The following is a 17,091-nucleotide window of genomic DNA, read 5'->3' as shown; positions in this document are numbered from 1 at the left end:
AGGTCTCACCAGACAAACTACAGTTCTGCAAAACCTCAGTAAAATATCTGGGGCACCAGATAGAGAAAGGGATCCGGAAAGTCACTACAGAAAGAATTAAAATAATTCGAGAGATGTCACTACCAGTAACCCAGAAGGAAGTAAGAATGTTCCTAGGAGTTGTTGGGTATTGCAGACAGTGGATCGTAGGTTTCGCGGCTATAGCTAAACCCTTGATTAACATGACAAAGAAAGGAGCGGAAGACCCAGTTTGTTGGAATGATGAATGCATGACTGCTTGGGTAACACTGCGGAACTGTCTGTGCACAGCTCCAGCCTTAGGAATGCCTGACTATTCCAAGAACTTTGAATTGTTCTGTGACACGAGAGACAATTGTGCGCTCTCGGTCTTAACCCAGGAACATGGTCTGATAAGACGTCCCGTGGCCTACTTTTCAGCCGCCCTAGATCCAGTGGCTGCTGGATTACCTGGGTGTCTGAAAGCAGTAGCTGCTACCTGTACAAGCCTAGAGCAGAGTGAGAACATTGTGATGGGACATCCTGTCACTGTATTTGTTCCACATTCAGTTGTAATCTTGCTCACCCGAACCAAGACACAGTATCTCACCCCTAGTCGGCTGACTAAGTATGAGAGGATTCTCATTGGTGCAGAAAATGTAATAATTTCCCGATGTAACATTCTGAACCCTGCCACTCTATTGCCCCTTCCCATTGATGTAGAGGCAGGAGGTGAAATTGACCATAGCTGCATAGACTTGACTGAATTTAGCACAAAACCCCGTCCTGATATCAGAGAAGTGGCCTTGGTTGATGAAGACCTCAAAATGTTTGTGGATGGTTCATGCTTGAGACATGAGAATGGAGGTTTGAGTGCTGCCTATGCTGTAGTCACTTTGGAAAAGACCCTGGAAGCTTCCTATCTTTGCGAAGTTAAATCTGCTCAAGTAGCGGAGCTCATTGCCCTGACAAGAGCTTGTAAAATTGGGAAAAACAAAAGGGTAACCGTTTATACTGACAGTCAGTACTGTTATGGGGTTGTTCATGACTTCGGCCAGCTCTGGTTGCAAAGAGAATTCATGACTTCCTCAGGTTCTCCTATCCGAAATGGAAAACCAGTACAAAACTTACTAGAAGCAATCCAATTGCCCAAAGAATTGGCTGTGGTCAAGTGTGCGGCTCACCGAGCTGGAAATGACGAGGTGACAGCCGGAAACAGATATGCTGCCCAGTACTGCGCCCGACACAAAATGTCCCTCCTAATTAAATTATGGGGAGGTGAAAGCAGCTGCCAACTGATGTTGTTTGAAAGATTGGGAACATGGGATGAATTGAGAGAATTACAACAGACAACAGACAAGAAAGAAAGGGACATGTGGAGGCAGGATGAATGTCAACCCAGGAAAGGAGATGGTGTTGTGGTCCACGTGACTGGTATGCCTGTACTACCTGAACGACTGGTTACCGCAATGGCACGGATAATACATGAACCAACACATATTGGGAGGGATGCCATGTGCCGAATGTTTGAAAAGGTGTTCTACAGTCCAAAATTCAGGAGCACAGCAGACAAACTTTGTCAGAGGTGTTTAGTGTGTCAACAGTTCAATGCAGGAAAGAAAACAGTAGTGGAACAAAGTACCATTGGGAGAGCAGAAGGTCCCTTCATAAGGATGCAGGCAGACTTCATAAAACTGCCCCTGTGCAAGGGATATCAATATGTCCTGGTCATAGTTTGCTTGTTTTCCCGGTGGGTGGAGGCTTATCCAACAAAGAAGAATGATGCCCTGACAGTAGCTAAATTGTTACTTAGGGAACTGATCCCCCGCTTTGGAATTCCTGAGACAATTGAAACAGACCAAGGTGGACATTTTTCAAACGAGGTCCTAAAAGAACTCTGCAAAGCATTCAAAATGGAGCAAAGGCTGCACTGTGCCTATCATCCAGAGGCTTCTGGAATAGTCGAGCAGATAAACGGCACTCTCAAGTCCAGGCTGGCAAAACTGTGTGACTCCACAAAAATGAACTGGATAGAAGCTTTGCCCATGGTGCTGATGAGCTTGAGAAGTATTCCAAACAGAAAGACAGGCTTGAGCCCCCATGAAGTGCTGATGGGAAGAATGATGCGACAAGCATGGGTACCTGGACACAAACTGCTAAGTATTTCTGATGATATGGTGCTAGAATACTGCAGGCAGTTGGGTGACCAAGTGCGTTCTATCTCTCACCAGATTGGAGAGACTGCTGTCGAATGGCCTACAACCCCAGCTCACAAGCTGAAACCAGGTGATTGGGTGGTGTTGAAGAAACATACCCGGAAGAGTTGCCTTAAACCGAAGTGGGGCAAGCCTCGACAAGTGATCCTTGTCACCACAACTGCTGTGAAGTGTGCTGGTGTACCAAAGTGGATCCATGCAAGTCACACGAAGAAGGTGACTGGAGAAAACGCGACTGAAGCCGAAGGTAGTCCAGCAGAGGAGACTCCAGAAGAGGGTCCGGATCCCGCTGACATCGAACTACCAGGCACAAGTCAAGAAGTTGAATGGTTTCCTGCTGATGACCAGGTTCTTGATCCAATAAGAACCAGAAAGTACTCTTACTTAGGTAGTGAGTGGGACAGTGCAGGTGAGTCAGAACAAGAAGGAGAAGGTCAGATCATCAAAGCCATCATAACATCTGATCAGGGAATAGGCCAAGTAGGGACAGATCAAGTCATCAACACTCCTTCTGAGACAGAGGAGACTGGAAAGGGACAGATAGTAGTCAAAGCAGAAGTTCATGCGGAAGAAAATCAAGAGATTGAAGAGCATGAACAAGGCCAGTTAGTAATAGATGAACGTGTTCAGGAAGAAGAGTCCAGTGAGTCACTCACAAACGAAGATCAAATACAGACTAAACCTGAACTAGGTCAGCTTAAGGACCAGGCAGAAGAAATAGATGAAAGACCTGGAACTAGTCAGACAGGAAGGGAAAAAGACACTGCTGAAGCAATAGTGCGACAAAGAAGAAAAAGCAAAAGAGTTCACGAGGAAGAGCAGGTTTCCTCGACTACAAACAGGATCGAAAAGAAGGATGAACCCCGATATGTAAAAAGACTAAGACTAAGAATAAAAACAGTCGAAGAAAAACTAAAGGACCGAAAAAGGGCTGAAAGTGAAAGAAAAGAAGCCCGAGGAAAGTCCATCCGAAAGGGCGGCAGAGTAAAGAAACAGAACAGACTGTATCGAAGCCCTGAGTGGACCTATTTGGTGTTGGAAGAAATTGATGAGCCCGAAGCTTGTGGCAAAAGCGACGAAGGGTCCATTGCTGATCGGAGTTCTGACGAAGACCCTCCTTGAGGTGAAGTGAAGTAAAACCTCTGCTGAGAAGAAACGAAGAGGGGTTGAGAAAACCACCTGTAAGATAAAATGTCTGATTCAAATGTCACTGGAAGGTCCAGATTTAGCTGTTGCAAGACATGCTGTAAAATATGCATCTGTAGTGTAGTGGTATTAGTGATGATATGGATAGGATTAACAGTGTTTATACCTTTTATGATAAGCAAAGACCCTAACATGTATCCTACAGACTTGACAACACAAGACGCAGAAGTTGTAAATACTGAAGAAACACCACGAAGAGTAGAAAGACGCGACAATGCAATGAGTCTGAGACATACACGACCCGATTTAGAAGCATCAGATGAGGGAGAACTACATTATCACCAAATGAAGAACAGGACACACTTAAATGTTTTCGCTAATCTTTTAGTACACTATGTAGAAGCTATGGAAATAGAAGATTGCTATGTCTGCATGATGCTACCTACCTCAGTAGCCGAAGGTGTGACATACCACCATTTACCCCTGACCTATGGAATTTCCTGTAGTATTTTAGCTAGTTTATTCTATAGAAGCACTTTACAGTATTATTACTCAAACACTGACGTTATCTTTTCAGAACTTCCTATTAGAGGGAATCTGAACCTTGTACATACCCTTGGTGGAGTGACTCGCTACATGGGGGAATATTTCCTGAATATAGGTGACATAGATCTGAATGAAGCTCGTAGAGACAACTTGACGTGTTCCTTACATGCACAAGAGAAAATGTTCTTGAAAATGGCAGAGAAGAGAAGGGAAAAGTTTCAGAAAAAGGCAAATGACGAAAAGAACAGAACCCCTAGATGGGCAGAAAACATGGATAACACCTCACAAAGCGAAGTTACTCCTGCTCTGTTGCTGGATTTTGAACGGAAAGGGAAACTCTGTCTTCATAGAGAAAAGACTAGTTATTATAACAATGTATTCATTGGTTCCAGCGAGTGTGAACATAATTACAAGGTAATTGGAGGTTGGGGTTTCAAAAATGGGTCAGAACCTGTGTTTCCAGGAATTTATTATATATGTGGAAACAAGGCGTATTTCAAATTGCCAGATCACTGGTATGGAAGCTGCTACTTTGGCATTGTCTTTCCGAAAATATACCATGTGAACAATGCAGCTGGAAGCAATGAGATTACTAATGGCTTAGTGCGTAGAAAACGTGAAAGTGTAGGAGAAATTATAGGTGATATTTTTAGTGCACTGATACCTGGAATGGGGGTAGCTCTGAATACTCATAGAATCTGCAAATTATCTACAGTAGTGGATCGGTTATCAACTGACACTGCTGCGGGATTTCTGATGATCAATACCGAAATGGTTGCGATCAGATCAATGGTTTTACAGAATCGCCTTGCTCTTGATACCTTATTGGCAAAAGAGGGCGGAGTCTGCAGGATGCTGAGGGCACAACATTGTTGCACTTACATTCCTGATAAAAGTGTCGAAATTAAGAGGTATATAAGAAACATTACTAATTTGGAAAAAGAACTCAAACCATTAGAGGTTGACAGTGCCTGGAAGAGACTGACTGATGGTCTCTCCTCTGTAGGTAGTTGGTTCTCTAACTTAGGTAAAAGTCTTATATGGAACATACTGATGCCAATAGCTGGAATAGGTTTGATTGTTCTGATCATATTCATCTGTTGCAAGTGCCAGAAATGCAGAAAATATATAGTGAATAAAAGAGGAAAGCGAAAGGCTGAAGACTTAGAATTAGAAGAATTAAGAAACCAGATATATAAGAAAATAAAGAACAATCATACACACAGAGAGGCGGAGAGAAAGCTCAACAATAAGTTCATTGAGATTGACATGGATGAAATGGAAGAATGAAGTTGGCATCTGTTTTCATGTGTAGTGATGATAGTAAATATCATCAAAGAGGGGATTGATGGAGCAAGGATTCGCACGTAACGCGACTTGCTCTCTTCATGAACCTCGCTTAAATCATAACTGTACTAACTCCGATTATTTGTCATCTATTTGTATTTCCCCAACACACGGGTGTCCCTAGGAGGCTTGCCTATGTGTTTTTTTTCATCGTAATCAAGCTTGCACATTAATAAAATGGCCGCTTTGCAGAAATCCAGTCTGCGCATGCGTCGGTCATACCCATGTGATGTGACGCACTCGCAATCTGGAGGGAAAAGTTCGCTCATGCGCAGTGGTGTTAAAATGGCCGCTTGTCACTAATCATGCTTCATGCTATCTTAGGCCGCTTTTGTCTATGCATCTTTTCTGCACTAACTCTTAATGCTGTAAGTATTATAAAATAAGGGATTAAGAGTAGTTGGTCATGGTGTACAGTGTATTCATTTTATTCTGTGTTATTAATTTGTTTTCGCTTACTTTTCATGTACCGCGTAAATGAGGCCCTTGAAATGGGGATGGGATCCATCTTGAAGCTGACGTATCCCTCATCACGTGATCAAAGATCTGGGACGTGCAGCAATGGAACCTGGCCGGATTGGCCATTGAAAAGGGGACTGTCCTTTCCCGGCGCACCTTTGCCCTTGAAGATGTGCTATTTTTATTCTGAAATGCGCAACAATGTTGCAAACCTTTTCTTCACTATTGTACTTTCCCACACGTATGCCTGGGAACCCAGATGTTAGGGGGAGGGTAATGTCACGTGAACTTACGTAATAGAAATATAGGTGGTAACAAATGTCTTATATCACCTCCCTTGACCAATCAGAAGATGGGACTTTGTCATTTTGCAACATTTATGGGTGGTCTTGGGGACTTAAAACTGTATATATAGCCTAGCTTAGCTTAGAGAAATTGTCTGACTTGTCCGACTAGCAGACCTGTCACTGACCCTACGAACTCTATAGGTGCCTGATACAGAGTGCTGCGGAGCATTCTGCCTGAAACTTTCCACAAACTCCAAGGGGTGGAAATTAGTCCTAAGTGCTAAGCGAAGCACTTTGCTGGGAGATTCGAAGACCCAATCGGGGTTATTGGCGGATTCCGTGCAGAAGAGGGGGTAACGCTGGCGTTGCATCCGATGCTGTGAGGGGTTGGTCGTGCCTTGGTGAACCCAGTCCTGACCCAGACCTGAGGGGTATCCTGTCCTGACTGTCCATGAGCTGTACCTGCTCACCTCCTGGTATTCCCTGAATCCTTGAGGGTCCTTGTCCCGTTCTTTCCCAACTGACCCGTGGCCAGGGTTAGTCCTCATTCTCACCTAGGTAAATATTGACATAGGTGTCTGTCTATACTATACTCTCAACTTTTCCTCCTCTGATTAAAAGCCATCTTGCCTGTGATGTTCTCCATATCTCCTTTTGAATGTAATTTCATGCAATTGAATATTAGCAAATGTTCCACTTTTACCCTTCCCATAGGACATTGTTAAACCCGACTGTTTATCTAGATTGTTCCACTTATTCCTTTCCCCTTAGTATGTTTGCCGTGAAGTTAGAAAGATAGCATAAGGTTTAGGAAATAGTATAAAATTATTAGGTCACACATTAGGTTTTCCTCACGTCCTTGCCCTAGATCAAAACTGTATTTAGATAAATATTCATTATGATTCATGCCCTATAGTGTTCCCTTATACTCTATCATCCTCACTCTCATACATATTTATATTCTGGTTCTAATACTTATCATTGATGTATTACTTTGCATTTGCCTACTTGTAATGGCATTTTCGTTCTAAACTTATACTATATAAAACCCTTAAAACCATCAAGGTGTCTGTGGTCATTATACATTATAGTAAATACTAAAGGTATTAAATGTGTAAAGTGGAATTTTCTCCTCTTTAGGAAAACCCTTATCACCTGTCCACTGCTAGCTCCTGATCTGTCAGGAGTAATGTGCCTGGGGTAAGTCAGGTACATGAATAGTAAGTGGTGTAAGAGTCACCCACTCGATTACTGATAGTAGCGTGATAGAGGTTTCACCCGGTTCATTGCGAAACACGGTCATCATATGCACGCCAGGGCCCAGTGCGTGGAGAATTTGGAAATCTAGTGACCCGGGTGACCCGCGTGCTCTATCACGTTACTCTGGTATTACCCTTGTCCATTATGCAAATGCAGTGAAACTAAGAACTATCCTAAGAAATGGTCTAGCCCAATCAAAAAAAAAATGGATGCAACAAAGTTCTCCTTCTAAACCCCCAGAAAATTGAATTTCTCCTCTTTTCAATGTTAACATAGCAGATTGGATGCAACGCTTCTGCTACACACCAAGCCGGTAGAATTCACACTTAATATAGTCCTCACTCTGGTCTCTAAATCAACAGATGGCGAGAGCCGAAAACTTTCATTTCTACGTATAAACAAATTCTCTGACTTATTACACAGCTGCCCTTTCTCTTATATCGAGATTTGATTTTGGGAATGCATTTGTAGAAGTTCATCTATTAACTGTACTGATCTCAGCTACTATGTTAGTCCTCTTTGTGATTAAATTGGACCATGTTACTCCGATCTGCATTGGCCGTCAATTACCACCAGAATCCCAAATTTGCTTATCCACATGGCCAGCCGTGAAAGTACGCTAACATCTCTTGCTGATCTTCTCACCATCTGGAGTGGCCATGGGGGTCTAGGAGGTCATAAAACCGTTCTACAAAAACCCTGAGCACAACTACAACAGCACAAAGCAAATTCTCTGGTGCAGCCTCCTCAGTCTGCAGCGCTCTGACCTCTTATCTGAGAATTCTGACCACACTCACTACTTGCCAGAATCCAGTGAATACCCACCTCTTTAGACAATACCTATACTGTCGTCTTACAGCAAGTCTCCCAACTCAAAAACAAGTCACAAACTTCTCAATATTGGTTATTGGATCTTTTCGGCTCCTCTGGCCATTAACTCTGACCTCACTCATTCCTTCTTGCAGAAAGCTACAGGTTCGCCTTTTGTATATCTCCATATTCATTTTCACATAGACACTGGTATTTCACTTTTTATTATGTTCACTGTTTGCGTTCTTGCTAGTTGTTCAACCTCACTTACCCATCTTGATGTAATTCTTCTAATAACATTTTGGAAAAGTCAAGCGCGTTCATACAGATGAGGCCCAGGTGTACCTTCAATGTTGAAATAAATGAGGAAAATGTGCCTGCAGGTGAAATATGAAGTAGAATTTGTCTCATGCATCATAGTTTCATTGAAATTCCAGGAATTGCAGCGAGACCCTTGTTAGTGAAGTATGCTGGTGGTGGAAATTGTCACAGTGTACTTACTGTATCTGTTGCACTTAGCTGTGGGAGGTGAGTAGGAATTTTGCTGCAGTGTCTAAATGAAAAGATGCTGTAATAGAGCTCCTACACGTGGCACCTTGCTGCCCCTAATGCCTGTGATCTTATTCCTTATTTCTTTTGTGTAGTTCCAGCCTAATTTGTTGAATTGAAAAGGTAGGTAACTTCCTTTTGTCTGGAGCCCTGATCACTATCTGTATGACAATGTAGTTCTAGGTTGCCCTGCTATGCCAGATCTAGAAAGTAATACCGTATTCTGTTTTCCATTGAATAACCGCTGCTTGTCCTTCATTCGCTTTCTAGAGGTTGTTTGGCACAAGAGAAGATAGTCGCTGGCTGTGCGAAATCTTTCATCGTCATTGCTGACTTCAGGTAAAGTAATTTCTGGCTTTGTTCTTTGTTGGAAAGGTGGGGATCAATCCACATCTTTCAGATAAAATTGTGTAGACTGTGGCACAACTGAACTACACTTCTGACTGCACTATAGCCATGCAGTAGGTAGTCAAATGAGATTACACTTTCCTCTGTGGGTGTAATCCAGTCTCTTCAGATAATCAGATGAAAGGGACTACTTTTTTACAACTGGGCTTTTATGTTTTTGTCTCCATGTAGCAGTCTGAGTTATGCTGCAGAATCTTGGTCACCGCTCTCTAAAATTGTTGCTCTTTACCTCACTGTAATTTTGTGAAATGTAACACCAGAGACCTTATTACTGTATGGTTTGTAATAATGTATAGTTAATTAATCAGTATCCTTTTACAGCATACCATACAAACTGAATTCCCCTGAGGCTCTGGAAGTAGATGTTACTCAGCTTGTTTTAGCAACCTAAGAAGGATGAAAGGCAGTGGGGTCAGCAAAATTAGTACATGCGACTTTCAGATTGCTCACAGAACAAACACTTGCGTCCACTGAGCTATCTTTTCAGCTATGTACCGATTGTATAAGTAGATATAGGGCTGCATTTTGGAAAAGTTTGAATTGATGATAACATAATACTGCCAGTGATTTTTGGACACTGAAGACTCTTCATCAAATTTGTATCCTGCGTTTCAGACCAGCAAAGACTATATGGACCAAGCCATTTTCCGAGGAATGGAACACTGGATTTCGAGTCCACATTTCCACCTACATGTTTCATTTTTATGAGTTAATTTTATTTTGCCCCCCATCCAGCCCTAGATGGTCACCACGCATGGAAGGAAAGGTATGGCCACTGTCAGCAGGCATTTCTGAACCTCAGAATGTATTTGTCAGTTTAGACTTAAAAGATAAAGCTGTGGTAGCATCAGAGGGTTGAGTGTAGATGTTAAATAAGGTCTGGCACAGTGAGGAACCTTGATAACACCATGATCAGTGTTGAGGGCAGAGCATAGAAATGGAAGCAGCTCCGTACCGTCAAAAATGCAATAGGACCAGGTGATGGCACACAGCAGATGCCTCCTGTCTCTAAATGACCCGATCGGGGCATGGCCCTTGGGTACAGACACTGTGTGTAATGCGAACAAAACCAGTACAGTGACACATGTCTGACATCATCAGGTAAAGCTTCCAGCGCCAGGTCTGTCTCCAGACTTGCCTGAAAACCTGCTCAAGTTTCTTCAAGAAGCTCAGATACTTTGGAATTCCAGTTGAAATCTGGCTATCTTTTCCAGAACACTCGGCACCTTTGGTAGAGGAGGGTAGATTTGGTGATTCAGATGGATGCATAACCCTTTCTAATAGTTCCGCTCAGGTTTTAAATCTAGACCGCCTTGGTTAGATATTTAAATGCTTTGCAAATACGTTTTGCTATCTCAGTTGTTTTCTAATTTAGGAAGAGCCTGGATCCTAATAGAGAACGTTATTTTGTTGAATTTAGTTATATAAAATATTGTTTGCCTATTGTGCACATGGAAGGAGAGAAGATCCTGCTAAGGCATAAATTGTCACATTGGAGCACCACAAATACCATACTCTTTACATGAAGCTATGGCCAGGGTTTAAATGTACTCCTGCTTTTTGTGCGGTTTTATTCACTCCAAGTTGCCCACCATGATGCTTTTCGGCTCCAGCTCTATCATTGTTCACATATAAAGGCGATGTTTTGTATTACTTTTTATAGTGTCTCCACAACCCTTGTTTACGTGAAAAATAATGAGGTTGAGCGGTCTAGGGCGCCACGTGGACTTGGCTGTAAGGCTTCCATCCGGTGTGATCTTGTTTAATAGTTTTGATTGTGGACAACTCCAGGACCCCAAACCCCACGGACCCTGACCAACTTTTTATATTTAGAGGGTATAGTAAAACTATCAAGGAACATGCAAGTTCCAAAGCAGCTTTCATTCCCAACCGTTGTGTGTTCATTCATGCATGTTAGGGACTTGTACTTATGGACCACTACTCTAGATTCATCATTATTTAGATTGGTCAAGTCCTTGGTGCTGATGAATGCCTCAGACCCTACAGGGCTGCTGTAGGATAGAAACATGTCCACCAATTCCCTTTGACTCTTTGGATAATTGCTTCCTGCAAGTCCCATTTATTTTTTGAACTTATCATAGATTTCACTACTAGCTAATAAATAATTAAAATACTGGTTATGGTTATCTATGTATAATTTTACATCACATGGCCCAATCTATTATCACTTATTTCCTTTGTAAATTAGACTTTTACAAGGTGTCATCCAATGGGCCTTTGTGATCCATAAACACATGATACAAGTTCTCCTAAAAGTGCTCAGCAAGCAGCCATTGGGGGATGCAATTCTCCCCTCCCCCTCCCCCCAAGGAGCATGACCCAATCCATGCATCCTAAAAAAGGTCCCTCCATGTACATAAAAATAGCTTCTGACAATCCAAATAATTCGTAACGTCATGCCTTTTTTACGGTTGTCTAACGTGGGACAGTGCTCACTCTTAAATATTTGCTGGCCTTGATGTAAATAAATATATCACTTTAAACCACTGAATCGAAATTTGCCTAGCTTACGTAACGGTAAGTTTCAATTCTATTAAGGACACGGAGGCGAGGATTATGCTATATCTTCCTTCGCTTTATTAACATAAAGACTCCACAGCAGCTTAGGAAAAGATATAATAAGAACAAAAATGCTTTAAACATAAAGCATTAACGTAATGTTCAACAAAAAATAAACAACAACTCCCAAGAGTCTCTTGCGTAACAATAGTCCATAGTCCTTTTACTCTGTCCATCATCACTATATAACCGGACTTCTCATCATCTTCCTCCTCTTTCTTCGCGCAGATCACGCTTGAGCCTCATTGGTCCTGCTTAGCACCGTCGTTGCCTGTCAAAAAAGGAACAGCGTCAGCGAGGTGGCCCAGGAATGCGACAACAAGGCGAGGAGCATTCAGTGATCAACACAGTACTGACAATGTAAAGGAAAACGCTTTACTTACTGCCATACGGGTGGGTAGAGACACCACTGTGGCCCGGGTGGGATAATCCTCGCCTCCGTGTCCTTAATAGAATTGAAACTTACCGTTACGTAAGCTAGGCAAATTTCGATTCTATGTCAGGACCGGAGGCTTCAGATTATGCTAGTTTAAAGCTTACTTACCACCAACTGAGCCAAATCCACCACCGGCTTAAAATAAAACCTCTTGAAGGTGGAATCCGAGGACCAATCCGCCGCGCGCATTAGGTCCTCCAGACGAGCACCCACCGAGAATGCCTTAGAGGCCATGGCCCCCCTGGCGGAGTTTGCTCCAAAGAGAGAAGTATTGATGCCTGCTTCTTGCATGACCCATCGCACCCACCGAGCAATAGTAGGGGAGGAGACAGCTTTGTGTGGCTTCCGCAGGGCAATCAACAACTGACGCTCGCCCAGAGGGCGCAGATCCAAGGTCAGGTCCTCATATGCTTTGAGGCATTGCACGACACACAACTTAGGAGTGTCAGTAAAGGCTGGATAAGAAATGGAACGCGACAACGTCTTAGTACGCCGGCCCACGGTGAAAGTAACCCCATCCGGGGAAAAAATGCGTGCAGAGACATCCAGCGCGCGCACGTCCGAGACGCGCCTACAAGAAACCAGACATAACAACATGGCTAACTTCGCCGACAGCTCCTTAAGAGACAGATAAGAATTGGCTGGCCACGACAGGAACAAATTCAGAACCAAATTGACGTCCCAAAGGACGGAGTACCTGGGTTCTGGCGGCAGTGCGAGGCGAACAGCCCGCAGAAGCCGACACACAAAAGGATGTTCCCCTACTGGGTGGCCATCGATGTTATCATGGCCTGCAGAAATCGCCGACCGGATAGCATTGATCGTCCTATACGCTAGACCCTTGTCGGCCAAATGCGCCAGGAAATTCAGCACGGGAACAAGGCCTGCGACCACGGGATCCAGATCCCTTCGTAAACACCAACGCATCCACTTAAGCCAAGCGGATCTGTAACGCTTCGTCGTACTGTCGGCCCATGCTTTGGAGAGCAAGTGCTCAGCCGACCCCGAAAGGCCCGGGAGCGCCCAGCATCTCCTGAGAGCCTCCACGCCACGAGGCGGAGAGTGTTCTGCACGACGAGAGGGTGAGGTTCCTGATCCGGGTTCGTCAGGAGCAGAGGAAACAGGGGGAGTAGGATTGGAAAATCCCAAGAAAGTTCCAGAAGAACCGGAAACCATACTTGAGACCTCCACAGCGGTGTAACCAACACCAGTTCCGCACCCTGGCGGCGTATTTGAGCCGCCGTTCGCATGATCATGGAGAAAGGGGGAAACGCGAACAGCTGTTCCCGACTCCAATCCTGCAAGAACGCGTCCGTGGCCTCCGCTAGAGGGTCCGGCCTCCAGCTGTAAAACCGCGGCAGCTGGTGGTCGAGACGGGACGCAAAGAGGTCCACCGAGAAGGGACCCCAAAGGGAGTGTAGCCACCGGAAGACTTCCGGATCCAGTTTCCACTGGCTGGCGTCCCTGAGATGTCGAGAGTGCCAATCCGCTACCTGATTGCATTGGCCTGGCAGATACTCCGCCGTCACCGCAATGTGACGAGACAGGCAATAATCCCAGAAATCCTTCGCTAAATCCGCCAAGGCGCGGGAACGAGGACCTCCTAGGTGGTTCACATACCGAACCGCCGAAATATTGTCCATCCGTAACAGGACACAAGCCTTGACCGAGTCTTTGGTCCAACAGCGAACTGCGAAGGAGCCCGCAAGGAGCTCCAAACAATTGATATGCAATTGTTGTTCTTCCGACGACCAGGCGCCGCCGGTGGAAAAATCCCCGCACCGGGCGCCCCAGCCCGACCTGCTGGCGTCCGACTCTATGATCAGGTCCGGAGCCGAACCGAAGATCGCTCGCCCATTCCATGCCTCCATGTGAGACAGCCACCATGACATTTCTTCCTTCACTTCGTCTGTGAGGGGAACCCACTGGTCGTAACACATCCCCCGGCGCAGATGCTGCGCCTTCAAGCGTTGCAGAGCCCTGTAGTGCAGCGGGCCCGGGAAAATCGCCTGGATGGAGGACGAGAGAAGGCCCACCACCTTGGCGATATGACGCAGTGACGTACGCTCTCTTGCGATCGTCTGCCGAAGCAGGTGTCGAATCTTCGCGACCTTCCGACCCGGCAGGCTCAGGACCGCCTGTACCGAGTCCACCACGAAACCCAAAAAGGTGATCTGCTGAGTGGGAACCAAAACCGACTTGGAGCCGTTGATGACGAACCCTAGTCTCTGAAGCAGGCCGACAGCTTGACGCAGCTGGCCCGCCAACACCTCCGGGCACTGCCCCATGAGGAGGATGTCGTCTAAGTATACAAGCATCCGGACCCCCCTGACTTCTGAGAAACTCCACCACCGGGTGGAGGACCTTCGTGAAGCACCACGGGGCCGAAGAAAGACCGAACGGCAGGGCGGTGAATTCGAACACCTTGTCGTCCCACAGGAATTGTAGGAAACGACGATGAGGGGGGTGGATGGGAACGACCAAGTAGGCATCCTTGAGATCCAGTCGTACCATCCAATCCCGAGGGAGGAGCACGTCTCGAAGGAGGTGGATCCCCTCCATCTTGAAGTGACGGTAGACCAACCACCCATTGAACTCTTTGAGATTGATCACCGGCCTCTTGCCCCCATCCGTCTTGTCCACTAGGAAGACGTTGCTGAGGAACCCATGTGGGTGGCGCGTTGATAGACGGATGGCTCCCTTGCGCCGCAGCAAGTCTGAGACCTCTTCGTCTATCAATCGCGCGTCGGATTCTGAAAAAACCATCGGGCGCGGGGGCCTCGCCTGAGTTGGCGGGTCGTAAAACTCGATATGGAAACCTCTTACAGTTTGCAAAACCCAAGCGTCGGCAGTGAGCAATTCCCACTCCCCGTAAAAGCTTGCCAGCCGCCCCCCAATCGGAACTTGATCCAAGCAAAGTACACTTACCGGGGGCATTTCCTTGTCCGGAGTTCTTCTTGAACACTCTGCCACCATAGCGCTGTCCCCTCGTGGGGTAGAAGTTGGTGTAGTTGGCTGAGGTCTGGTACTGACCTCTTCCGGAGCCTTGTCCTCGGTTGTTGGTCTGCTGACCACGGCCGATCGCGCGGCCCCTGCCGCGACCGGCCCCTCTAGAAAAACGCTGGTGGAAGACCTTCTTGATGCTGGACTGAGCCTTGTCCAGCGACGTGAACGTATTCACGAACTTTCCCAGCTCGCGGATGAAAGGCTCACCGAAGAGGCCACCCTGAGCCACGGCACCTGCCTCCGACGAGGCCAGGTCCCCCAGCTTCGGATCCAGCTTGATAAGGAGCGAACGCCGCCTCTCCTTGGACAGGGCACAGTTGGGCGTTGCCCAAAAAGACGATCACCCTCTGGGCCCAGTTGGAGAGCACCTCCGGTGAAATGGCAGTGCCATTCACTCGAGCCTCCTCCGCCATATCGAGGATCTTCGTGGCGGGCCCGACCGCATCCAACAACTTGTCCCGGCAAGCCCGCCAGGACCGGTCGATCCCCTTCCTGGGGTCCTTCATGAATTTCGCCAGGAAGGTGGCCATCTTGGGGTCCAACTCTGGTGTCATGGCCACTTTCCCTTCCAGGGTAGGCCGAGGGCATTCCCCACGCAGGCAACCCCTCGCCTCCTTTTCTAGGGGCTTGCGCAGCCTGCCCGCGACAAACTTCGCCACCGTCTCCCCCGGGGCCCAGGCCGCGGATCGGGGGTGGACGATCTCGTCCGGGTCCAGCATGCCCGACTCGGGGCATCTCCTTCGCTGAAGGTGTCGGAAGCCAAGAACGGGTCGACTCCCCGTCGTCATCCGAGTCCGGAGAGTCGTAGATCGGGGAGGCGGGCGCCGTAGACACGTCGCCCGAAGTGCCAGGATCCACCAAGGGTGCAGGGGGCACCGCCGTCGCCTTGGCCAGGAAGGCGTCACGAAGCCGCTAGAAAGCGCCCCTGTCCACGCCTTGGGCCTCTGATGAAGGTCCCTCCCCACGAGGTCTCTTCGGAGCGGGTGGCAACCCGCCGGACGTCCCCGGGAGTTCGGGGGACGGAGGCACCTGCGCCGCTGCCAGCTTCGCGCACTCCTCCACGATGCGGGCGGAAAGGCGGTCCTCCATGGGCCCTACCACCTCCGTCACGCAACGATAGATGGAGTTGTCTACCGCCTGATAGAACTCATCATCCTGCAGATAGGGGCAGGCTTCCTCATCGTATTCCCCTTCCATCTCGGAACCAAGGGCAAATGCGGGGCACCCAAGAGGGCGGCAACCGAGAAAGTTCTCGCATGTGGGCAGGCCAAGCGGCTGCGATCACGTTTTGGGCCAGCTGACGTGGCAGGTGGGCTGCACCAACCCCCAAGCGCGCAGACCCTCCTCGCCGGGACCGGGTCTACGTACCCCTCAAGCGCGCTAGGCCACACACGGGTAAAGAGGTGCAAAGATCTCACCCGAAGGTGATTCACGCGGTCAGAACCGCCATACAGACCCCAGAGGGCGTCAAAAAGTGGGCAAAAGTACTGACCCGGATCACCAGGTGTCAGAGGGGTACGCGAGGATCGGCCCCCGTGCAAGCAGACCCTACGGCGTGGCTCCTCGCACTGCGGAGGCGCGCCGGCGGGTCGGCGAGACGACAGGCCGCCCCCTTGCGGTCTATGTACACACCGCACACAAGTGGGAATAAAGTCGCGTAGGAACGAAGAACGTTCCCGCAACTGGGGACTCTGTAAGGAAATAAACCATGCAAGGAGTCCCCCCAAAGATCGTACACAAGACAATCAATCACAATGAAAAGGTAACAAATAGAAAAGCACTTATCTGGCTGCGGGAGCAGCGAAGAAAGAGGAGGAAGATGATGAGAAGTCCGGTTATATAGTGATGATGGACAGAGTAAAAGGACTATGGACTATTGTTACGCAAGAGACTCTTGGGAGTTGTTGTTTATTTTTTGTTGAACATTACGTTAATGCTTTATGTTTAAAGCATTTTTGTTCTTATTATATCTTTTCCTAAGCTGCTGTGGAGTCTTTATGTTAATAAAGCGAAGGAAGATATAGCATAATCTGAAGCCTCCGGT

At 46.9% G+C, this 17,091-nt stretch overlaps 1 protein-coding gene across 1 annotated transcript in view; it reads left to right on the top strand.

Annotated features, from left to right (window-relative positions):
- RPIA (ribose 5-phosphate isomerase A) overlaps positions 1–17,091 on the top strand; it is a 121,819-nt gene that overhangs the window by 94,937 nt on the left and 9,791 nt on the right. The window contains exon 6 of the mRNA XM_086964591.1: positions 8,888–8,956. Coding sequence (XP_086820717.1) covers positions 8,888–8,956 — 69 coding nt within the window. The remainder of the gene's footprint in view (positions 1–8,887; positions 8,957–17,091) is intronic.

The sequence above is a fragment of the Lissotriton vulgaris genome, chromosome 3_2 (assembly GCF_964263255.1).
Source record: "Lissotriton vulgaris chromosome 3_2, aLisVul1.2, whole genome shotgun sequence".
NCBI lineage: Eukaryota > Metazoa > Chordata > Amphibia > Caudata > Salamandridae > Lissotriton > Lissotriton vulgaris.
Note: the sequence above shows the minus strand (reverse complement) of the source record. Positions and strands in the feature narration are given on the sequence as shown.